The 26384-nt window shown below is 43.5% G+C and overlaps 1 protein-coding gene across 1 annotated transcript; it reads right to left on the bottom strand.

Annotated features, from left to right (window-relative positions):
* Positions 1–9764: 9764 nt before the first annotated feature.
* On the bottom strand, positions 9765–25605 carry fam83c (family with sequence similarity 83 member C). Its single transcript, XM_026166548.2, has 5 exons — positions 24615–25605; positions 18987–19154; positions 18130–18254; positions 12673–12909; positions 9765–12443 (listed from the first exon to the last, which is right to left on the bottom strand). Exons 1-5 carry the CDS (start codon positions 25128–25130, stop codon positions 11687–11689), a joined length of 1803 nt encoding a protein of 600 aa, XP_026022333.1. The 5' UTR covers positions 25131–25605; the 3' UTR covers positions 9765–11686.
* Between the last annotated feature and the right edge of the window lie 779 nt (positions 25606–26384).

The raw sequence follows: 26384 nt of genomic DNA, 5'->3' as shown, positions 1-26384 counted from the left end.
TCCTTCTCTCACCCCAACCGGTCGCAGCAGATGGCCCCGCCCCTCCCTGAGCCTGGTTCTGCCGGAGGTTTCTTCCTGTTAAAAGGGAGTTTTTCCTTCCCACTGTCGCCAAAGTGCTGCTCACAGGGGGTCATATGATTGTTGGGGTTTCCTCTGTATCTATGAAGCGCCTTGAGGCGACTTTTGTTGTGATTTGGCGCTATATAAATAAAATTGAATTGAATTAATAATAATGGATTGGATTTATATAGCGCTTTTCTAGGCACCCAAAGCGCTTTACAATACCACTATTCATTCACTCTCACATTCACACACTGGTGGAGGCAGCTACAGTTGTAGCCACAGCTGCCCTGGGGCAGACTGACAGAAGCCAGGCTGCCATATCGCGCCATCGGCCCCTCTGGCCAACACCAGTAGGCAAGTAGGGTAAAGTGTCTTGCCCAAGGACACAACGACCAGGACAGAGAGCCTGGTCTTAATGCGTGTTTTGTTTGGGTTTCCACCAGTGTGGAATTACCAAAAACAGAGAGGGCATAGCCGAACATATGAAACAGGAAAGTAATCCCTTTATTTCAAGAAAGTAACTGTATTCTAAATGCCACCTTTTTAAACGGTAACTGTAACAGAATACAGTTACTCATATTTAGTATTTTAAATACGTAACGGCGGTACATGTAGTCTGTTACTGTCTGTGTGGCACACGAATGAACAGAAATGTTGAAAGGTTTTTTAAATCCAACCAGTAAACTGATTGACATGTTCAAACAGTACAGACATCTGTGCCACGTAGCAGAGAGATGGTAGGTGTGGAAAAACTGAGAGGTCTGGGTTTGTGATACCGCTACAGTTTCTCTGCTTCTTTCTGTCAGTGTAACTTCTGGTGGGAGTTTTGTGGTTTTACTGCAGTATAAATGAGAACACCAGCTGATGTTTTTTCCTGTGAAGTTGGTACACGAGGCTGGCCTTTTTAATAAACATGTTCCTTCATGTTCTGCATTTTAATGCCATTAACTCAGAGCTCTCCCATCATGACTCCTCATTGGAAACTTTTGGTTTTACATCTACAGGTCAGCAAAGGATGAGTGTCTTAGACTAGAGTGGATGTTTACACACCTGCTGTTAATATTTCCATCTACAGACAGGTTCATTTAGACAGTGACACTTTCATACAGGCCTCCATTATCACAGTAATTGAACAGTTTACTGAAAAACAGTTTCATGGCTGCGTGAATATAGAGGAGAGAAACAGCTGGTGGTCTGAAGCATACCACATCACACGTCAAACATGGTGGAGGTAATGTTATGGCTCGGGCCTGTACGGCTGCGGTGGAAGTGGGTCACGGTTTATTGATGTTGTGACTGCTAATCGAAGCAGCAGGATGAACTGTGACGTGTGACCTTTGCTCTCCGCTCAGTCACGCAAAAGCTGCAAAACTGATCGGACAGAGCAGGTGGAGTATGAGCCAAAGCAAACTGTAAAAGCAAATAAAGTAAATAAATGGGATGTTCTTAATGAAATTATGAAGTTTGACAGTTGAAGATTATACACACGTGTGTTTTCTTCCATATACGGCATTAAATATGACACGTGTGTGGCTTAATGTCCACTGTATTGTTCGCTGCTGTGCAAGAAAGCAGGAAGTGTCTTAAAGCCACAGTTTTCAGGCTTATCTGCAGCTTTCTGCCACTGACGGCTCATTTCACTCTTGTGTGTCTCAGCCATGTGGACACAGCAGACAAACTTCTTCTTTTTGGCCACAGGTGTGCTGAGCCTCAAACACACTCAGCAGCCACAGTTTGTGTGTTTGTGCTCAGGTGGTGAACATGACACGTGCTGCAGAGGTGGCGGGAGCTGAGACGGACCCGGAGCTCGCAGGCAGGAAAGGTTTAAAGAAGCTCTGCTCCTGTTTGGTCGTGTTTTCTCTTTATTTTACTCACAATACTGACGCTAAGAATCGAGGTGATTGAATTCAGAGACACACAATAAACAGAGGTGTTTGAACTTTTAGCAGTTTTGCTTCTCTTTGCTGATGTTTGTGTCACATTTTGGTTTGTGTGTCATTTTCATGACATGTGTTGGTGCTTTTTTCATCTCGTTTTAGTCGTTTTGTTTCTTATCTTTTCCCTTTCTTTTGCTTTTGCGTTGCATTTTGTAACTGTTGTGTTTTTGGTTTGTTGTCACTTCAGATTTGTAGTTTTCAGCCAACAGGAGAACAGTGGATGAGTGTTTTGTGTTCTGAGGTGCATGCTCCTCTTTATAAAAACACTGCAGTCTTCTCCTGGTTGCTGCTCGTTTCTTTGTCTCCTCCTGCACGGCTGTTTGTTCTGAGCCTGTTGTGTTAGTAAAGCCTCCGATGGGCATTTCTTCAGCTTTGATCCTTTACAATAAATTCCAGCGAACAGTCGTCCACGTCAGCGGAAGCTAAACCGCAGTCTGCCCAGATCAGCCGCGCCCCGGGAGCTTTGCATACGACGCTGAGCTCTGTGCGTTTTCATTCCTGTGAAAACCTGAAGCCAGTGTGAGCTGCAGGCCATCGGGCCGCTGTCACCGTGCGAGGTGGGCTTACGTCTCCACCACTAAACTGATCTTATTTGCAGATGCTTTCAAATCACATAAAGCTTCTATGAGCCAAAGAAAAGTTTGATTTTTTTAAATATTTACTGGTTTAGTTTCTTTTTTTTTACTAAAGCAGGATGATGATTTCTGGTGAGGAGACCAGGTGAGGATCTCACCTGTGAGCTTTTCTGACTCAATGAATGATAAAACATTATCATCAGAGGCTCTTACAGTTATTATCATCGTTCTCTAAAGTGTTTATAATGTGTATAAAGTACACAAGTGTACAAAAAACTGTGAATCATTAAAAGTATTTTAGAATCACTCGTTCATGTCGTGTCCACTAAACCAAGGAGAGAACGGCTACATGATCAGACAATAAAATCAATATATAGTCAGTTTATTTTATTTGTTCAGCAAGTTTAAAAACAAAGTGCTTCATAATAAAAACAAATAAACTGGGAGGAAGATGCCGAGTCCTGTTCCTGGTTCTGGTCTGTTCATATTTAAGTCTTGAGGTCCCCGATGTTTTAGCTGTTTCTTGTAACTTTTAGATTTTCTGAGGATTTTGTTTCCTGTTTTTGGATTTTTCATGACATTCATAAAGGTTGTTTTTTTGTTTGTGCAGTTGGTGTCAGATATCTGGGTTTAGCTCCAATTCACCACACACCGTAACGCACACACTCACACTATTTGCATAAAATAAGACAACAACAAACTGTCGTTGACGGTTCAGCAGTTTCCAAAAAGTTGCAGGAAATCTGACAAAAGTATTTTACTTTTTCCAGATCAAACTCCGTCCCTCTGATCGTCACTTTTGAAGCGACTAACATTCAGAGTGAGATGTGTCTGTGAGGCTAATATTCAGTGGTAGCAAACACTGAAATTTATAATTCTGTAAATCTATGATTCTGCTGAAATTCTTCAACTTTATCACAAAAAAATTAAAATTGAGGTGACTGAAAATAAAAGCTGCAGTTCCTCTGACGTCCACTTGGGGCTCCAGCAGTGAGTCAGTCCCCACAGACTCACAGGTTAAAACGTCCAACTTTACAGCAGAAAGAAACACGTTTACAGCCCGATGCAAACTGCAGCTTTAGTAGAAGATGTGATCTAAACTCAGGTGACATGCCAAAGCTGAAAGCTCGGGCTGAAGAGTTAAACGCTGGTGTGAAACTCCCCAGCAGGAGGAGAGGCACCATCAGAGAAGAAAAACAAACAAATCATCAGCAGTCAGACTTTAGGAGACTGACTGTCTGAAAATGGTGCTGTGGCTCACTCAGAACCAGAGGCAGACATATTTGTGGCTGCAGCTTGTTGTTCTGTGTTGGCAGTCAGGCAACTTGAACACATCTAATGCAGCACAACACTGTGCAAGCCTGTTTGACCAAATGCTATTTATAACAAGCCAATTGTTATTTTGGGTATCACTGCATCATTGTTATGTTTGCGTTGATGGAAGGGATCATGAAGACACTGTGTGCTGAGAGCTACAGCGCGATAAAGCAGCCACGCCCATCTCCGAATACCATGGTAACCCTTCAGAGACGAAAACAGAGTCAGTCTTAGTCCCAGAAACAGTCATGCCCGGTCTACAGTCAGTTTAATAATACTGTACTGATTTACTTGCAAGGTCAAATGTTTTCTCTGTAAAGTTTGTTGGATCGCCTTTAGCTTTGATGATGCCATTAAATCACCAGAGCATCATGTTGATAAGCTCATGCAGTGCTGCAGGATCCACCCAGAGATCTTGTATGGATGATGGGAAAGTTGGACTGCTGCAAACAGTCTTCTGCAGCACATCCCACAGACTCTTTAAAGTTCTGCACTCTTTCATACTCTGAGCCTGATGACTGCTCGAGCTCTCAGTTGGAGCACGCTGTGCCATCGATGTCCTGAAGTGTCCAACAGAGCGACTCCAGACCACGACACATCCCCACAGACTCACACAGTGGCCACTAGGCATGATGGGTGCAACACTTTGTTGACCTCTCTTCTTAGACCACATGACCTTCATCCATTGCTCCGGAGCCTTATCTTTATGCTCCCATGCAAAGTGCCTTTTTTCCATAATTAGCATAAGTGTTTTATAAAGGCTACACAGCTGTTTGGGCCCACACTGAGTTGTCTTCATTAAACATGTGGACATGCTCTTCATTATCAAACAGCTTCTGTCTTCTCCTGACATGACTGCTAAAAAAAAAAAAAAGCATAAATCAGCTGAAACATGAATCACTGCAGGACTTTCTGAGCTAATCTGACCCATTTCCTCAGTTAAATCCACGTGGAGATTTTTATTGACTATTCAGGGTTTCAGTGATCGGACATTAATGCTGTGTTGTGTAACACTGTTGTGAGTCTGAATTTAGATCCTAAATAGAGTTCACACCTGCCCCCAAATGCTGAGAAGACAAAGCTTTAGAACAAACATAGAAAACCCCCGAAGGAGTCGAGGGACACAACGTTTCACAACAACCCTCGATGGACGGCACGCATTCATCCACCGAACACCCCGAAGGTCTGTTACAGAAGAAAGAGTCAGCAGGAAGAGAGCTGCATCCTGAAGATAACGCACACACAAAGGGCCGGTCTCCAGCGTGCAGCTGCAGGAAATGCTGCTGGAGCATCTAAACAGGACGCGCTGCAGCTCTTACAGCAGGCTACAGCTCGCTTCAGGGATGACATCACAGCTACTGCCTGTTTAAACATCAGCACATCTGTGCTACAGCTGCTCACACCGTCAGCCTTTCACCTGCGAGTCGCTGATCTGTTAACAGCGACGTGTCTGCAGGTGGCATCTTTCACTTTAGAGCGCCATTAGAAAACAGGGCAAAAGACTTCAGTGCAAGTAATGATCGGACATAATAAAAAGCTTCAGTAGCAAACTAAACCCTTTCAAGCATCCCCACATAAGTCTAAGATAATTAATGGGAAGAAGGACTTTCTATAAATGATTATTTGAGCACTGACCTCAGCATAAAAAGGCACTTTCTGAAGCCACTGAACGTTTGGCTGGGAATTCTTTATCTGGGAAGTAAATCAGGTGGAAAAATGGCAACTCGTCCTTCGTTAGGTGACATATAAACTGCTGCAGCCTTAAAAAGTGAACACACCTTTTTATTGAGTCCAGATGGTGACTGTTCATCTCCAATCAGCTGATTACAAACGCAGTAAGAGGCGGCTTCCTGTAATCAGAGGCTCCTCTGCTGCACAGGAAATGCCACAAAGGCCCAGCATGAGATCCCCAATGTTTAACGCTCAAAAACAACAACACCATAAACACTCGTTTATTTATTTTATACTGTGGGTGTAAAAAGTGAATGAAAATTCCTCTGAAAGCTCCTGACGAGCACTTTAGATAAAGGAAATGAAGATAAAGAAGGCTTTCCACAGAGGTATGACTGACATTTGTTTACAGCTGATTTAATCACTGGGTGTCATTAAAACTGAGCACGTGGTTAATCCCTCCGTGCTACTTGTTTTCAGCCTCTTTGTAGTTATTTTGCATCAGTTTTCTGATATTTTGTGGTCGTTTTTATCTCTTTGGACAGAATTAAAGCTCTGAAATACAACCACTACTTAGAAACAGCGCGTTACCCTGACGGGTGGTTTTTGGGGTAGACGAGGCAACACGAGCTTCCCTGCTCGTGTTTCACACTTGACTGCTGTCGCTGGATTCTGTAACACTTGTCATGCCTGAGTCATCCACACTGTCAGCCAAACTTCTCCTCGCAGTGTTTTGCAAAGCTGAAACCAACTACTAACTATGCACAGGTGCATCAAACACACACCTGCTAAGGAGCTCAGCGACATCCAAATAAAATCCCAGTTTCACTCACCAACACTGGACCTGAGCTCTGTTCGTACAGCAGCCAAGTCATTGATCAGCTAATGTCATCAAAAATGTTCCAGCAGCACAAACACGGGGCTCCAGTTAGCTGAGGGGAGGCCTAGCACACAGCTAACAGCTGCAGCCACTAGTGATGGGTCGTTCGCGAACGAAATGGCTCTTAGAGCCGGCTCTTTGACGTGAACGACGCAAGCCGGCTCCTTATCGCGAGCCGTCACGTGGGTTTTTTTTTTTCTTTCTCTCAGCCTCTCTCTCGCACTTTTTTCCCGCTTCACTCTGCACGCGAGCCTTGTGCTTTACGCTGGGCAGAGGGGGGAGGGGCGGTAGTTACACTCAGTAGCACAGGAACAGAGCCAGAGAGAGAGAAAGAGAGGCAGGGACAACAACATTAGAAAGGTATAGTAATCATCCACAACTATTTTCGGTTGCAGATGATAAAGGATTGAGAAAGTTTATTCATGCAGGTCCATATGACAGAGAATATGCATGTTCTTTTAGTTTTCATATTATAATTTATATTTAATTGTGTTGTGGTTTGCAGTGTTTTGTGTTCTTTTCACTTTAAATTTGTGAAAGGAAAAAGCTGAAAATTTAAATAGTTAAAACTTGAAATGTGAATAGTTGATTTTTGTATTATATGATTTATTTATTACATTTTATGTGGAGTGAATAAATAAAAGTATATTTACGGTGGCCCCTAGAGACAAAGCACATACAAACTTCAAATCACATACGAACTCTGAAGCATGTACAAACTCCAAAACACGTAAAAACACGTACAAACTCCAAAACACGTAAAAACTCCAAAACACGTAAAAACACGTACAAACTCCGAAGCACGTAAAAACTCAGAAGCATTTAAAAACTCAGAAGCACATAAAAACTCAAAACACGTACAAAAGACAACAGAAGTGCTCCAGGATGCTGGGCGCAGTGTTGAGCCTTTGTTATCTTGTGGCTACACAAGCCAGCAAGTACCAACGACCGGATTTGGTGTGTGGTAATAACAGGTAAATGAACTTTTTTTTAAATTATTTGAATATATATATGAGTGCCTGTGTATAAATACACAAACAATACACACATGCTTTCAATTGTGTAATTTAAGTGATCTAGTAGCTCTGCTTTGGAAGTTCAGTTCATGCTAGAAACGTGTTTTGGAGTTTGTACGTGTTTTGTCTCTAGGGGCCACCGCATATATTTATATATAAACATATATAAATAAAACCACTTGTTTTTACGTTAGTAATTCCTTTTGTGCATAATTTTATATTATTGTTAATAATAAATTAATTAAAGCAACAAAACAACCTGAAGAGCCGGTTCGGAGCCGAAAGAGCCGGCTCTTTTTAGTGAGCCGAACCGAAAGAGCCGGATCTCTAAAAAGAGCCGGAAATCCCATCACTAGCAGCCACCTGTCAGTCAAAGAGACCACGCCCCCAGCCACAACCTTTAAGCCTGAGTACAATTTAAACAGGTGAGTTCAAACATTCAGTTGTTATGAAGGAGAAAATTATTTATAGGGATCAAAGCAGCTTTCTATCAGTGTTTGGGGTTCTTACTCAAAAATAAATTACTTTTTAAAACTAATTACTGTTACTTTCTCCAGGGAGTAATTAAGTAATTTGTTACTTGTTACATTATTTTTGCGTTACTCTGACCTGTTAATAATATAAACCTTAGGTTACAGTCCTGCACACTCACATAAATCCCTTTGATAATAAAAACACACATACAGTGTTTGTGTATTAACACAAAGCTGAACACAAGCCCAAACAGAAACTTCACTGCTGGCAGGAGAGCTGCGGAGCAGGTTTTTAACCCCACGAGTTCATCAAGTGTAGCTGACAGTTAAAAAAAACAAAGTCTGGGCTGTGAGCCGGCATGCAGTAACCCTAACAAACCAGCATGAGTACACCTGTGACTGTAACAACCAGAGCTGCGTGTGAAACGGCTCACATCTCCACCTTTACATTAATGCTCCCAAACTTTGACTGCGTGACAAATGAAACTGTCTTTATGTTAGTTTAGCTTTACAGCACCCCGGCGGCTCGTGCGCTCGTTTCCTGCACACAAAGAGATATTTTAGTCTCGGTGTTTGTCTCGTGAATTATGGATTTGTGTTCCAGTTTAGGGACTTTTGGGAGAGATTTCTTGGATGATCCATTGTTCACATATCTCTGCAAGCTTTATTAACTTACATTGTTCGTGCTGCGTCCTGTGACCCAGAGCCCCGTCTGGACTTCCTGACAGGAAAACCTTCAGTGCTGAGGCCCAGTGGGAAACACCAAGCCTATGTTTGGACACAGATTTAAACATGGCTGCAACGTTCTCCCTCCACTGACCTGCTACAGACCACAACCTGCTCCTGGTGTCACCCACTCATAGTTTGTAGTTACAACAGAAGGAGCATTCAAAAGCTGTCAATTTTTTAGGAATACTCGGAATAATTTCATTTTTTGTTTTAGCGATGGTGCACAAGAAAGTCAATCTTTAGGGAGCTGAAGGTGGACTCCTGTGGAAGTACAGGAACATCATTCCAACTCCATCGTCTGAGGACATTGTTTACTCTTTGTCTGCACTCAAAGGGCTGCTGGAGAATATTTTTCATGACACCCTTCGCCACTCAAAGAACAGAGCATGGATGATAACAACAGACGTGACACTGATTAAATCAGAAGTAACATGAACAGTATGAAAGGAGGAGTATGGGTGGAGGTATGGTTGACAAGCAGCTTGCAGAGGCAGCAGCAGGTATGCACCTGAAGCAGTTTATGCCTCAATCACACAGGCCTAGAGACCAGTCAGTGACTCCATGGTAACCACTGGTTGCTAGGGAAATGTGTTTATTATTCAGCTGGTGAGTGGTTGCTGGAGGTTGCTGCACCAAAAACCTTGTTGCAGTTACTTTGGTTGCCAGTGCCGATTGCCCGTAAATTGCATGGAAGACACCAACTTCAGCAACCTTCAGCAACCAGTTGGACAATGCACGTATGAGCTCATCGGCTTAGCTGACGTGACTGGCAACATCCCTGCAACCCCGAAATGACTGATTCTTTGTGAAACATGACATCAGGGAGGAAGTAAAACGATGCTTTTCCAAGCACCCTCCAGGGTCTCACCATCACATTTGGACAAATAATCTTCAGGTCTGAAGGAAAGTTCAGACAATCAAGGGAAATTGAATTGATGCATATTTAGTCAAAATGTTTGTTCTTTAACCAATATTAGTTAATAAGTTGGCTGTCCTGCTGTTTCTCCCGTATTATAGTGATGTTTCCACAAAACATTCTTAAATGAAATACAGGCAGGAATCATTTTACTCGGTTTTATGGAAAAATGAACACTGAACTCAACTTTACCTTCATGTTTTTATTAAATTTTGTTCATCTTACAAATTAAAAACAACTTAAACACACAAAATTAACTTCAAGTTCACATTCTCCAGTAATCTGTAAAAATAAAGTCGAAGAGTGTTTTTCTTAACAATGACCCAACTTCATGTATATACAGTATAATGTACATTACATGGGAAAACATATACAAATAAATCAAATGTCCAGCTGATTTGGGGGCAAATAAAAACAGAAGGCGCCCACTGAATGAGCAGTAAACAAAAGACACACATCAGAACTATTGATCGGTATCAATCCTTATTGCTTAGAGTGATTTTACGTCCTCATCTGCTGCTCCACTGAGGAGGAATCACTGCGGTGCAGAGTGATGAAGAGCATAATAATTAATCATTTATATACAAATCTACAAGCTTGCTGTAAAACTGTGCAGCGGGAGGAACGAGCCTCCGTTACGAGGAAAGCTGAGGAACATAAATGTAGATTCTCGACACAGATCGTCTCATCCGACGTAAACAAAATGCCCTACGACCCGACTTTCCCAGAACATGACGAGCACCACGAAACATCCTGGCGTTGCTTCTACTATTCACAGCACAGATCGCTCCCTGTGCCGAACAACGAAAGTAAAACTGTGACCGAGACTAACCGAGGCCGCTGGAGACAGGCTGTCGCAAATGTGACTGCAAACCTTAAGGCAGGATGATCAAGGCACGTGTTGTCGTATTCCCAGGAGCAAAGGTTACTAAACTTCACTTTACTGTTTGTGACTGGATGTGAGATTTCTGTCAGGCTGCGTATTTCCAGGTTTGGGCTTGTTGGAATAAACTGTAGAGTTCAAATTGATTAATCATCATTATTTTGATTGAATGATTGTTTCACTTATAGTCATGATTAAACAATAATGATATGTTATCTTTAATCTTCTTAAAGATTCTCATTGTCATCGCTTTAACAGTGCAAACTGAATATTTTGAGAGATTTTAATTTTTCCCATAATAAAAAATCTTATGTTTTACTTAGTGGTAGCACATGGCATGACTTGTTTACAGAGCAGAAACAGTCGACTGTCAGAATAAAAGTCTTTGTTTGGTGGGTGACTCACTGATCCCTTCATTTACTTAATGAGAACAAAAAGAAATGAAACAAAAAATCACCTCAGATTCAAACTTCTCCAATAAGAACTGTGGAAGTCGCGTCACAACATGAAACCCAACAATGTGATCGTATTAAACTGCAGAATTTCAGCAGTATTACTGTCAATGATCTTTTTTTAAACCGTCACCATATTGAGAGCTGAGCCCCAGGCTGGGATCCAGTCAGATAAACGTTAGTTTCCATCTGAATGTAGCATAAACGTTCACTAAAGGCGAGAAAAATCTCTGTGGAGGAAACAATTCTTCAGCCCTGTTATTACAAATATTATCATAATCTTAAAAAAAGAACAATAACTGCAGAATCCTAAGTTTACCCAAAGGAAGAATTCAAACTGTTGCTCAGGAATGTCGCCGAGTATAAAAATGTAAAGAAATGCCCACATGAAAGCCTCTGGAGTGTTGAAGGCAAAAATTCACATTTCGATGGTTTTCACGTGTCAGCAAACAGTCAGTGGCTTATCTTTAAAACCTATTTCACCTATGAGAACATATTTACTCAGGTAGTGACTGTAGTTGAATCATGAAGTGCAGATTTAGTAAAAGTGTGATTTGTTTGGTAAACTATGACCTCAAAAAAAGCCAAAAACCTCTCGTTTGATAAACGGGAAACCACGCAGAGCCAAAATGGCTCCTCAAGAGTCTTAGTTTCCTGTAGGGCTGAGGTCTGAAGACCAAACTTGAGCAATTTCCAAGATCTCAGAGTCTTTTCTTTGTAATATAAGATACCAGATGAATGTTCCGGAGTCACAACCTCTCTGATGGTTCCAGTCTAATTCGTGCCCTTGAGCTCAAAGCGGCTGTACACTTGCTTGGGCTTCATCTTGTTGTATTGGTTCACCAGGTCCAGCTTGCTGTGGCCCAGCGTCATTCGTTTCTGGTCCTTCCGGCTTATTATACCGACCGGAGAAAGCGGCGGCGGTGGACTCTGCTGACTCTCCGGCTCAGTTGGAGAAAGGTCCGGTCCTCCCCAGGGTGAGCCGTGAGGAGACGGAGTCCTCCGGAAGTTGTAGGCGTCCCTGTCTTTAGAGTTGGATGACAGGAAGTAATCTGAAAGCTTGTTGAACATCCCGCTGGGGAGCCTCTGCTTAGGCGGCGGTTTGGTGTCATTGACTGGGGAGGGTATTGAGGAGGGGAAGAGATCTTGTTTGTGATCGTACAGCCCCAAACCCTGAAACTTGGTAGAGGTTCCACCAATATTTCCCCGCAAGACATCTGCTGTGTTGGGTTTGTTCCACTCGATACCCATCGCTTGACCGTAGGCCGGTGGCGGGCGATCGGGAATTGGGGCGAAATTGATTCCCCCATTAGCAGAGCTTCGCCCTCCTGGTGTAGGGGTCTGTCCTCCCGATCGGTCGCTCAGTCCTCTTCTTTCAGGGCTCAGGTGGGAGCCAGCTGCAGCCTCCTTATCATGACTTTGCGTGACCTTGTAGACCGTGTTTGAGGACATTCCAGGTGCAGCCTTCACACTGGAGATGCTGTTACTCGATTGGCTGCTAGAGTTTTCGGAGCACCCCCTGTCCCGCTGCCTGTGGAAGAAGAAAAGTTAAAAGTGGCACACTGAAGTTCTGTTGATTTCATAGAGAGATTATATTTCCATCATGATGTCACATAAATCAAGTTTCAAAGAGTTTTTGCGGCAGCTGTCATTCACATAATTAACTCAGGAAAAAAGCTTCTGATGAAACTCGGAAAAAACTAAAACCTTGACAGTAATCAGAATGAAAGCGTCTCCCCTTACAGCGAATACCTTCTTACCTTTCAGACAGTAGATCCAGCCCGTGGCCTGGGCTGAGCCCCAGAGCCAGGCCGGGGGCAATCATGGGAGGGTACGGTGGGTAGTACGGCATCCCGTCCTCCTCCGGGTTGTAGAAACAGTCGATGATCTGGGAGTCGGCGTACAAACAGCGAAACTCTCGGTCAAAGCTGTCAGCGATGCGCCCCGAGAAATGCATCACCATGTTGCTGTGCACCTGAGCCGACAACCAGGTGAAACTGGAGAGAAGAGGTCAAAGGTTAGAGTCAGACATCTGCCTCCTCTGTTTTTTGGATTTAAGCATACATAACAGAGTACAAGGTGTGAGATGGATGAGCTATTGAAATAGAACCACACTCTTCCCCATAAACTTCCTTCACATCCGATGAATGAAAATCAGGTCGAGCGATCGGCATTTTGACCGGCAGCCATCGCAGAAGCATGAGAACAAAGGGACATAACCTGTCCTCCTCTGAGGGATCGAAAAATAGCAACCAAGCTGAAAAATCCAGATGTGCCTGAGAAGATGACCCTGAATGGAAGATCTGCCGAATGCAACTTAACTCAAGTTTTGGATTTTTTTCCTGAGACCTTTATGAACTTTTGGACTTGAACTATTTTACTGCTGATCTGGTAAATGGCCTGTATTTGTATAGCGCTTTACTTAGTCCCTATGGACCCCAAACTGCTTTACACTGCATTCAGTCATCCACACATTCACACACTGGTGATGGCAATCGCACTGACAGAGGCACTGACTGGTACTCAAAGGGAACTTACTATAAATGCATTAATGTGTGTTTAAGTAATAAGTATATAACAATAATTATTGAACTATATGTGTTTAAAGACAGAAAGGCCAAAGTGAATTTTAGGTGCAGTCGCCTCTCTGCAGGTGCTGGACGGCAGCAGCTGAGATGGATTTGTCAAAGTTCTGATTTGAACCTCGCTCAGCAGCATTTAGCAGTATTTGATGCATCAGTTATGTAAAAGATCAAATCACACTCGGTGCAGCTGCCGATTACCAGGTGGCATTTCAAGTACAATGAGTTCACGCAGATAAAAATCAGAAAGTGAAAGCAGTTCTGGATAAGAGCCTGAATAGATCGAGGCTTGATGTTTGTCATGTGTGACAGGTTTTTCTGCCATCATGTGCATGAAATCTCAAAATTATGAAACACAAACTGAGGCTGAGACTCGGTACCTCTCAGCTGTGTCTGTGTAAATTATCTCCCTCCACCTCCAGCTGATAAACAGCCCTGCAGTGAGTGTTAACTATTTCCTGGATGATGATGAGTCAGTGCAATGACTCATCAGTTTATCAGCTGGCGAGAGGTGGACGCGAGGTGCACGAACACCGAAGGCGTCTAACTGAGCAGCAGACACTTTACTGCATTTATGTGCAGGCGAGACAAAGGTTCAGCATTAGACGACCACACAGACGTCTGAGTTTTAGCCACATTACAAAGTTTCTACAACTAAAAGATTAAGATGTTCGACACCTTTTCATTAACAAGTCACAAAATGTACCAGCTGTTTACAGATACACAAAGCAGGGTGAGTGGGTGGATGGATGGTGCGTTAGCCGAGCACCAGCACACCCTCATCAACACCAACCATCATGATACATGTTTGTTTAAACAAGCTTTAAACAGCATATTGTTTAACAATAATACTCATGTTAGAGCCAGCATTACTAACATACACTCTGACCGGTCTGAGCTGCTAACAGCAGGGGCCTTGGTTTTGTTGTTAGCCATTTAGCTAATCGCATATTTGCTACTTTAGCCAAACTAGCATTCGTGCACATTTAAACCCTGCAGAAGGACTCGTTTTCAAGGACACCTCGTACTTCTACAGACACAAGTTAATGACACAGAGTCTGCATCTGTTTCATCTCCATAAACAGAACCTGTAATACATTACTAGACTTTGTATTGTGTATTTAAATGACAGCAGAGTGTTTGGTTGAAGAACAAAGTGCCAGCTAAGTTTGTCCCTGTAATATCTGATCTCAGGCCAGTTGGCAGATTTGATTCTGATTTGCACAAATGTGAACCGGACAGCATCTCAATGATATCAGAGCAGGTGTAATTCATAGTTTAACTGATTCACTGGCATCTTCAAAGCAACACAAAGAACTTTAATACTCATGGAAACTTAAAAGGAAATTTACAGATTTACGAAACCGATTCTTTTCTGATTGTAATCAAGCCATTACAGACTTGACTGTGTGAGAACAAAGCAAGACAACCTCAGAGGAACCTGCAGGACGGCGTTCCTCAGCACTAAACCACTCAGTGCTCAGCTATGTTTGATATGATTCATCTGAATTCCTGATTAGTTCTGAAGAAGAACAGCTCAGAGCACACCTTCATTATCTAAACACCCGATACACATAAATGGTAATTTTACTGTCTTCCGGTTCAGATCATTAAAGTTGTGGTTTAATTAACAAACAAGTCATAGAACTGTAAATGAGGTCGCGTTAGGATGCTCAGCCGTTTAAGATGAACTGTTTCCAGTTACCTGCAGCTTCCTGGAGCACTTAAAGCCTTTGTGACAGTGCACCTGTTAGCTGTTCAGGTGATAAATGTCTATACTGAAAGCATTCAGCCTGAACGTGCTTCACAGGACTTTACCCCCATTTATAGCTTCATAAACAAATACTACTTCTGAGGACCATAAAGTAGACTGGAGCTAGTGTGTTTCTGTTGTCTGATTGGCCGTTGTTGGGTGGTTGCCTCTGAGATTGCTGTGTTGGGGTCTTTTTGGTAATATTTGCATAGTTTTTTTGCTGGTTGCTGTGGATCTCTATTGTGTTGCTCTTTACTGGTTGCCTTACTTGCCCTTTGAAATATACTGGTTTCTGTTGATGCTTAGGACATCACGGTCTCGTTTTAGCTTTAAACGATTTACTGCAAATGTTATATATTCTTTGAGATTAGCAGATTCAGATATTCTCTGCATAATATCCGGTAATCTGTGTTGATATTTGGTTCTCAAACAAGCTAATCAGTTTTACAGCTACAGGCTCGGCGCTTCCCAGGAATCAAGTTACTTTTATTTGATCCAATATTGAAGTGATAAAGTTTGTAGTAGGTGTAGCAGAGGGGGTGACCTCACCCTTCATTCCACAATCAGCAATGGAATTAGAAGCCTGTCAGCCTGCGGGACTCCGCCCTCTTACCTGCTACATACCTGAAGCAACACTTAATCCTCCCAAAACAACACTGTGTGTTGCAAAATTAGAGTTCCTTTGAATGTAAAAGACAAAACAGAATCAATTTAATGAAACAAGAAGCAGAGCAGGGCAGAGGTGAAAACATAGAGAAGGAGACGAGTGTGCGAGTGAATGAATGAAGGCGACACACCTGAAACAGGTGACTAAGGTTAAAGAACGAGTATGAAAATATTTCCACTCAAGTATGTTTTGCAAACTATGAATGTTGAGCTGACTACGTAGAAATCTACAGGAAAATGGAGTACGGTGTTCAGAAAGGATCAATCCCGACTTCGTCCTTTGGACAGCGTGTTTCCCCAGACTTCACTGTGGCGCTGCCTTTAAGATTAGATGCAGGGAACAAAGACCTTAAAGCTCAGCACAGATAATAGGAGAGGCTTTAAGGTGACTGCAGTGTGTGCCATGATGTATACATACCTGTGTACAGGAACTATGACCTAAACAACGAGTCCAAAAAAAGCCTTAACTAGCTCCGTACAATCAGCAGCTGTCTGCAAAGTTAACTCAATATAAATTTGTCCCAGAGTTTTACGAGCACCGTGCAGCTGCGTGACACAAAGTCGTTAAAATCACCAGAATTTTACAGCACAAACTGTCCACCAGCTTCACGGCTATATTACAGCAACACACACACACACACACACTTTGAAGCACATCACAGGGACTTGTAGTCTTTTCCTTGAGACTTAAACAGTCCGAGTCGTCTACAAGAATTTAACCATTTAAATTTTGTGGTTTAATCCCTTTAAGGAAGACGAGTCCCGAGATTTACAGACTCAGTGCAACATGAATAAAACAAAAACTGCTAAAAAAAAAAACATGGTGCTCCGTCTGAGCTGCGGATGAGTAAGCGACAGCAGAATTCACACTAAATTTCTGCTTTGAAACTTTCCAAACACGTTTTAAGCCCTTTTTCAAGATGAAACACTAAATTCTGCTGCTAGAGCTGCTCACACCTCAGTGCTGCTGTAGTCATCTATGTTTCAAACCCCACTAAGAGTCAGGATATATATAGGATATACAGTATATATATATAAATAAATAAAGCCCTGCGAGAGATTATAACTGACAGGTAAATGAAATAAGCAGCTTATATCAGGCTCATCTGCAGGGCGACAGTTTTATTCTAGCACTCCAGGTTGTTGCTATCAAGGCTGACGAGCGCACGGCCGTTTGTGAGCGTGCGTGGAGAGACGATGCGCTCATCAAACATTTGCATCTCCTAAATGGTCCTGCCTCTTTGCGAGTGGTTATAGGGCTGGCCGTGGCCGCCCCGTGGCTCTGCTCCTATGGACGGTAGGCCTGACTGATGAAAAGCATCACAATCTAGTAAATAATGATCTTTTTCAGCAGTTTAAAAAAAGAAGCATCAATGAGGTCTCTGCTGGTGCCTGCAGCTCTCATCCTTACCCACCTGCTGAGTGTGTCGATGTAATTACAGGTATTACTCAGGTATTCCCACAGCAGCTCGTGGCCTACAGTTGCTCAGCTGCACAACGCGAGCTTTGTCACGCTGCTTATCCGATCAGACAAACCCATCACGCCGTCCGAGCTCCGCCAGCTTCCTGCTGTAATCTGCTGCTGGATGCAAAGTCGGTGCGAGGCTGCTAAAAGGAGAACGGCCCGCTCGGCTCAGCTGACATTAGACACGTTTTTATGTTTGCATTTTATTCCTGCTACAGTTTTTACCTTTTTACTACAGCCAAGTAAAAGCAAAGCAACATTACACGGGTATAAGACCATCGCAGCTGCCGCGGTGCTGCTGTTTGCCTTTATTTAGTTCAGTAAGACGTCCAAACTTCTGCTTCTCTCCGAGCCTAAGAATGACCGACCGTTTTATCCCTCTGTCCCTCAGTCGCATACAGTGAAGATAAAAGATGGACGCGGCTACAGTGACATGACACACGGGTTAGTTAAGTCTTGGAACCCTGAGCCGAGCGTTTCAGCTTTAACTTCACTTCTTCTAAGGAAAGTGCTGCAGTCCCACATGTTACAGAGAATATCCTTAAAGCAGCTTGATGCACTGACTGTGTGCGCTCAAAGAAAGACTGAGGAACAGGAAATATGTCAACTGCAGGAGGAAGACGATCTTCATTCGAAGAGCAAGATTTGTATTTGGTTCATCTTTTAAGGACTGTGTGTGTGTGTGTGTGTGTGTGTTTGTGTTTGTGTTTGTGTGTGTGTGTGTGTGTGTGTGCGCGCGCATGTTCCTCACCTGTAGGATCCGGCGATGACCTCGTCACAGTCGATGATCATGAACTTCTCCAGGACTTGTCCGGTGAATTTCTTGCCGCTCTTGGTGCAGTACGTGTCGCCACAAACGCTGCGAACACGCATGTTCTGCACACACACACACACACACACACACACACACACACACACACACACACACACACACACGAGGAAGATGAAATTATAAACAGCAATTTCATGGATCCAGAAACAATAAGCTGTTGTTCTTGTAAAGACCATAAAACTTTTAATTTGACCTGAAATCTCGTTTCTCAAACATGGAAAAAGTTTCGACTCTTTACAGACGAACCAGCAGAACAAGCAAGAACACCGACTTCATCACATCTGACCGACAAAGTCGTCACTTTGAGATGTAAGAGATTTTACGTCTTTTTTTCACTATTTCAATGATAAATACATTAACTGGCAAAAAGCGGATGAATAATTCCAGCTTCTAATGGGACTTCTTACAGGTTCAGTCTCATTGTTATTCTCTTTAAGACTCTAATGTCGGCCTTTGGTGTGCCCCATCTTTGAAATAAGCTGCTCTGGCTCCGCCTCCTTTAAAACAGCTTTATTCTAACTGGTTGCTACAAATAAATGGAAGATTTCTACAGTAGGTGGGCGGGGCTTCTCAGCTGTGCCTGAAATGACCATATTTGGGATGTTTTCTTTCTATGACATCCTGCAGAGTCAGGAATGGAAAAAACTGCGAGGCCCGAGCTCTGGGGATTACGTGCAGTCAGTTCACTTTCTCCTGTTTAATATGAGCGCCTGAGGGCGTCGCTCATGCTTGCCCCTCGCGGCCCTGCAGTCAGTGCTGCTGTGTGCTGTACTTACACTGAGGTGAGAGTTCTGAATATCCAGCGCGGAGCACATGCCTGTGAAGTGTCCGAGGTTCTTCTCGTCCAGCAGGATGTAGACGGGGACTCTGCGCTTGTTGGACGCCTCCATGAGGTCGCAGAGCAGGTCCACGTCCGTGAACACGTCCATCACCACGGCAATCACCTGCAGGAAAGCCAGACGTTAGCACAAAGTGTTTAGTGGACATTTCACGAGCCTCTTTATGAATCTGCGAGGATCACCCTGACCCTCACCGCTCAGGACCAAAGGTGTTTCAGAAGCTGCTGACTGAACTTTGTTCTTGTTCCTGTGATCTGAGTTTCCACGCACAGAGCAGGTTTACGGTTATTTCCTCTCAGGTTTAAGATTTCACTGTCTCTTGAAAACTCTCCTGTCGTCTCTGATCCATAAAGCCGACCTTTGTTCAGCTCGGCCTCTCAGTCACTGAGCTGTCTTTACTGACTCTGGATGTTGTATAAGTTAGAAACTCCAGAATATAGGCCAAACTGTGAGGGTTTAATAGGTTAGAAACTGGAGCAAAGTGAAGAAATTATCAGAAAACAATTAACTGACGCACTGCAGCTTCATCAGTCGAGTTAAACTTGAAATAAAGCCTGACTTCTCTCTCGGGGACGTCCCTGCTCCGGTCACAGGCTGCAATGACCTTCGTTTTCGGTGCTTCTCCTCTGAGTAAAATCCTGGATCCAGATCTTTCCTGTCATGTATTTTTCAGCTTAAAATTCTGAAATTCAGCTTGTGGATGAAACCCGAGATAAACCCGACTGAAACGCAAACGTGTAGATCTGTTTAAAAGTCAGCTTCTGTTTGTGCTGTGTACCAGTCGATTACTGGGGTCTTAAAGAAAACATGATGACTGATTTTTTACTGTTTCTAAGCAGATTTGAGGTCATTTGTTTAAGTTTTTAAGTCTGTTACACTCCATGACCTGTAATTTAACTGCCTCATGCTGCTTTTTGTTTTTCATGTCATTTATCTCCTAAAAGTTTCAGAGGTCAACATATGTTCAAGTTATCCATGTGATACAAGCCTGCACTCTGCACACACTCTGGGAGGGGATATCCCTAATATGGTCATCTCAGGTACCGAAGCCCCACCCTCCTGCTGTTCAGATCTTCGAGGGGCAGCCAATCAGACTGAAGTTGACTGAAATAGCTCGTTTCAGGTCGGGTCATGCAAAGCTACACCTGGCCTTAGTTTGTAGGTTTAACACACAATAATAACATGGACTGACAACCACTAGCACTTTATATAGCCTCCGTAGAAACTATCTACACCCTCACTTATCTTAACTGCACTACTGTATAGCTCTGTGTAAATAATCATTCTGTACATTCGATAATCTTTAATCCTACAACTGTTTACAACTTGCATAGTTCCCATTTCTGTATAGCTGTATATCTCAGATTCTGTAAAGTTATTTATTTCATATTCTGTATAGTTTTTCATATTTATATCCTGTTCATATCCTGTACATAGCTTGTACTCACTACAGCCTTTACATACTTAGTTATAGAATATTCACAACATACTTCATACCGTGTACATTATAACATACCATAATAGACCCATTTCTGTAATATACTCACATATCTATATTATTGCTAATATATATTGTAATATATCTATATCACTAAAGCACTTCTGGATGGATGCAAACTGCATTTCGTTGCCCTGTACCTGTGCATGTGCAATGACAATAAAGTTGAATTCTATTCTATTCTATTCTATTTAGCCCGAGATAATCAGGCTCAGGTTTTAATCTGTTCCTCAGGCTAAAACTGGAGGTCAAAGGTCATTCACAGTTACAACCCTCAATGCTATATCTGAGGAAATCAGGTCAGCTGAGTGAGTGACCTGTGAGAGACGCTAAAGGTGAGCGGGGTTAACATTTTCACTCGTGGGCCATCATCATGAAATTTCTCTGCTGATTACTGACGTTAGAATTATTTCTTTATGCAGGCCAAGTCTGCTCAGCTGTGGAGCAAAGGACAACTCTCTGAAGTCAACAGGGACAAACTGCTGTTTGTTTACTGCTTTGAGCCCACTGGAGGTGTTTCATTGACTGCTGTTTGAGCAAAACCAAACACTGTCGGGGGGCTCTGGGTATCTGACGCACAGCTTCAGAATTTTCTGACATTTTTTGATCTAAACAATAAAAAAAATTCCATTTAAATACAGGAAGTAAAAAGCGTTCTTGGAAAAACTGAATTTCTCAGAAGAGCACTTTTATTAAAACAACGTGCAGATTTGAGTAGAGCTCACAGATTTATGACCTATGAAAAGATAATTGCAGCTTCACAGAGTCTCCACAGCTGGATTAACCTGTTCTGTGTCCCCGGGGTAAAGCCGTGCTGCTCAGGCCCACTGATGGTGTTAAAGTGGGAGGAGCTAAAACAGCTCGTTTCAGGCTGCACAAAGGCCCAGACTAAGATACACGAGGCTTATTTCATACTGAGAATCATGCAAAGCTGCTGTAACAGAGCCCAAGGATGAAAACCTGCAGCAGGATGGGTTTGCATTAAGGCTGCACCGTGACATTTTCATTTTTTAGCTATTTAAAAACATTTATGAATCTTTTAAAGTAAATGAATAAAAATAATCTCTCACATCTTCAGATATCTTTAAAATCCAAGACATTTGATTTATTTTATTTTATGTGGGACAAAGAAAAGCTCCAGATCTTGTCAGAAGGTGCAATAATCACAAAAACCTGTAGATAATCCTATTTGTATCAGCTGATCAACTAATCAATAATCCATTTAACTCCAGTTTGAGTTAGATTGTGTCTGAAGAATTCACTGTAAGCTTATGTAATAGTATTATCATACCTTAAGTTTTGCAATATTATGATATTTTGTTTGTAAGGTGATGTAATGAGATTACAATGTTTGACTGGTAGTAAATCGTTAGTAAAACTGGTAATGACTTTTATCTGACCCAGCTGAACACATGCATCTGCCTTTAATGAGCTGCTGTCATTGAAACAGAGGGACTCCGGGGGTCCGGGCCCCGGGGCCACTGCACACTCTGCTTTAACTTAAATTAATAATGAAGACTGCTGCGCTGCTCACCTGCAGGCCGGATGCTGCAGGATGGTTTTACTCTGAGCCAGGCCTGCGTCCTGATTCACTTCATTTGCATTTAGGTTTATCTGTCACTAAATTAAGGAGGTCAAAGTTCAGTTACTCTCCTAATATGCTGAAATGAAGCGAAAAGAGCCGTTGGAGGAACAAACGTGCAGCTCTGAGAGCAGCTGTTTGTCTGCTGCATCAACCAACTGACGAAATGCATCCAGAGTGTCATTTGATCTGAAACCCGCTGAGTCGGCACAGACGTGTGGGAAAGAGGTCGGCGTCTGAGAGAAAACAGCTTCTCCTGCACGGACGCACAGACTGGTCAGGTTCATGTAAAAAAACGCCTCACATTAAACACGTCTATTTATACACACAGGAGGAGGAAGTGACTCACACGCAGCGCGTGCCCGACTGTCTGCCAACAAACCTACGGAGCTTCTCATTTGACTGTTACGTGATCGCTGATCGGGAGACGACGTGCAAAACGCTCTGAATGTAAAGTTACAGAAAGTCTGAGAAGCGGCGGAAAACTTGGTTTAAGGGTCTTTGATCTGTCGCCTCGTGGTTGTTTTTGTGGAGGTCACGAATACAGCAAAGAGGTCGGGGGCGCCGGGGGGGTCAGCGGGCGCCGTGCGGGGTCAGAGTCTCTGTTTAAAAAGAAGCTTTACACTAGACGAAGAAATACCAACAAACAGATGCCAAAACTAAGCGATGGAAACCTGCTACCACACACACACACACACACACACACACACACACACACACACACACACACACACACACACACACACACACACACACACCATCTGCAAAGAGACAAGAGAAACAAAAAAGGAGAAAAAGGCTGCAGCGTCAGTCCAAGATTATAAAAGCTACATAATGAATAAAAAACAGCTACTCGACAAGGAAAAGTACTGCAGACCAACACAAAGGTTCAAGAGTAACACAAACCTGTCTCACATGCCTCAAACACAAAAGACGACTTTAAAAGAGACTAAAAGTCAGCGAGAACGAAGAAAATGATGCAAATGTTAAACAGACACAAAAGATGGAAACTACACCGCAGTGTGTGTGTGTGTGTGTGTGTGTGTGTGTGTGTGTGTGTGTGTGTGTGTGTGTGAGAGAGAGCTCGGGGGTTTGTTCCTAAACAGCGGGCAGTGTGACAGCCAGCCCTCTGCTCCCTGGACCTCGAGCAGCCGGCCTCGAGCTCACAAGCTGATAAGAAGAGATCAAAGATGGCGGGCGGGCCCCGGCCTGCTCGCGCTGTTTGTAAGCAAGCCGGGTGAAAAATGCTCCAGGGACGGATCCACGCGGTGAGCTGCACCTCTGTTACTCCAAATGAAGACTTTGTCCTGGTTTCGAGCCTCCACACTCGTGCGTCATCATTAAAAGGACAAAAATGGACAAAAGTGCAAAGATTTTTTCCATTTCTCGACTTCAGCTGCCAAACGACGTGTCAACAGCAGCGTCTCAGCCTCAGTGTTATTACCGTGTTGAGCAGCGACTGTAACGTTTGATCTAATCTCAGCTTCAAGAGGAAATTCAGCCTGACTTTAGTCAGTTATAATGATTTCCCTTTGTTCATTTGACTGTATTCAGGCTTCATTTCCTTCTTTGTTATCATCTCTTTGAAGCCGTTTCACTGGTCGCATTATTGGCACGTAGCACTTGTGTTGACTCCGTCTGTGCGCAGCACTTAAAGCTGCTCTGATCAGCCTGAAACGTGCAGCACAGCTCAGGCTTACAGACAGCGCTACACTGGGAGTAATAATGGGCAGAATATGTCTTTGAGCGCAGAGCTGCTCCACACACAGAGTGAGGTCACTGATCCCAGCTGCTGACAGACGACTGTGTTTACACAGTGCGCCACAAACTGGTCTAACATGCAGAGAGCGACATGCTTTGGATCACACTAAACATTTAGCTGCAGTAACTCAGCTTTAAAAAAAAATCATTTTGCACATAGTTTACACTTGAATATGTTTCCAGCTCTCCACATCTGAAGCTTTTATTTTGTCCTGTCTGATGTTTTCACAGGTTTGAGGTGGACACAACGTGACTGCTGAGAACTTGGTTGGACTTTATTTATAAGAAGCTTTTTCACAGTGTGTTATGAACCCCAACGAGAAAGCTGCTGCTTTGTTTCTGTGACTTATGTCAAAGGTCACCAGGATAAACTCTCCTGGTCCAGCTGCAGCTTTCAGTCTGAAAAATGCAGATTTTGAGACAAAATCATTTCCAGCTTTTCTCTAAAGAATAAGAATAAATAATCCGAGTTTACAGATGTGTGACTGGACTGTGGGAGACTATAAGAGCACAAATATTCAGACCACTGTGAGAACAAAGCACACACTCATCAATAATACAGTCTGAGCTTTGACCTCTGCTCTGCCGTGACTGACCGATCAGCTGCTGGCTGCTTTCAGGAATAATCGACTAATCGATGCAAAGCGGCCTCCTGTTTCAGGCTGTTTAATAAAAGATCGCAGACAGAGATGATTCTGTTTCCGGTCCCTCAGAGCGCTCTTACCTTCTTGGCCTTGTTGATCAGGGACCTGATGAGGTCTTTGATGTTGTGGCTTTTGTCTCTCTGGAAGTAGATCTGAGTCTCCGACGGTCCGTATCTCGTCGGTGTGTCCGGCCAGCCGAGCTCCAGCATCGGCGGCTCCTCGTCGGACATCATGGGGAAGTAAGTTCCAGAAGTTAGCTCGGACACGGCGTCCCCGTCCCCGAAGTCCCGGTCCCCGGGCCCTACGCCGTTGCTGTCGGAGCCGCCGCACGTCTTGCTGGCCGCATGCTGCGTGATGTAGTGGATCTCCAGCGGGGAGAGGAAGTTCACCTCCCGCTCCTCGGTCAGCACCTTGCGGTACTCCTTCTCCCCGTGCTCCAGCAGTGCGTCCGTGGCCAGCCGGGCCGCCTCGTTGTGGCTCAGCTCCAGCGTGGAGCCCTGCCGCCACGGGTTCTTCACCTCCTCCAGGCGGGTGGCGAGCTTGCCCAGCGGCTTCCTGCCGTTAGAGGCCGGCCTCAGGCCCTCGGAGCTGATCATGGTGCTGCTGCGGTCAGCAGGTGCGGGATTAGGCGGGTACACCGGGTCTCTGACCCCCCCTCCCCCGGGATTTGAATAGAGAAATAAGGTGCGCGGGGAGGTCGGGGCAGGAACTACCTGCTGCTCTGCTCCGAGAACATTGAAGAAAATCCCAAAGTGCGGATTATGTGAGACCACAGCGGGCAGTAATCCGCCCCGGCAGGAGCAGCCCTCCGCTTAATCACTCACAGAGTCCTGGGAGTTAAAGGCGCAGTTCAGTCCTTCTCTGAACAGTCCGAGCCCGCAGCAGCTGCTGTGTCTGCTGCGCCCTGACGCTCCTAATGGTCCCCCCTTCTCTGGTTCCCGGTGCGCTGAGCAGGATGTGAAGTCCCAAGAGCCTCTTCAGCGCAACGGCCGCCTCCTCTCCCTCAGCCCGTGTGTGTCCGTGTGTGTGTGAGAGAGACAAAGTGTGTGTGTGTGTCAGTGTCAGGTGTGCAGCTTCTGTTCACCTGGCTCTACCTGTCCCGTCCCCGATCTCGGACGTGGACAAGCACCTCCCATCATTCCCGTTGTCAAGCCAACCGACTCACAATAGGTAACCCACCCCTTTGAGAGGACTTTCAAAATAAAGCTCCAAGAGAAAGCGGGAGAGAGAGAGCGAGAGAGCGCTGCAAATAAGTAGTTTAGTAAATTAACAAAACAGTAATATATATACGCGTGAAAACGATTACACTGAAACACAGCTACAACAAACATTTGAAAATAAATGTTAAAATAAAAAGATGTGATATAAATTGACATACAGACCAAAGCAATAATGAAAAAAAACTTTTTCTCATTGATATCATCTTAAATGTATCAATATAATGGGACAGAGCTACATATATGATGTATATGGGAAAAATCTGTTATAACAGATAACCGCAATAAATGATAGAAAACCTAAAAGTGATTGATATAAAAGATAAATGAGGAAAAAAGTCTAAAAAGATTCACATGAGCTAAAATTTATGGATAAAAGTAACATTAAAAAGTGATATATCAGTCTTACAGTGGACATAAATCTTCTGAAATAAAGCTAAAAGTCATATAAAAAGTGAAATGCTATTTGATATAAAAGTTGAAACACATATTTAAACAGTTGGAATAATGCTCGGATGGTTGGATCTCAGTTTCAATCCACATTGAATTCACTTTGAGCGCTTATATATTGCGTTTCTGTGCTTTTATTTTGAAGGGGACATTTCCCTAATTTTGTCCCTGTGATGTGGCTTT

The sequence above is a fragment of the Astatotilapia calliptera genome, chromosome 5 (genome assembly GCF_964374335.1).
Source record: "Astatotilapia calliptera chromosome 5, fAstCal68.1, whole genome shotgun sequence".
Taxonomy (NCBI): Eukaryota; Metazoa; Chordata; class Actinopteri; order Cichliformes; family Cichlidae; genus Astatotilapia; species Astatotilapia calliptera.
This window is presented reverse-complemented; position numbering and strand designations above follow the sequence as displayed.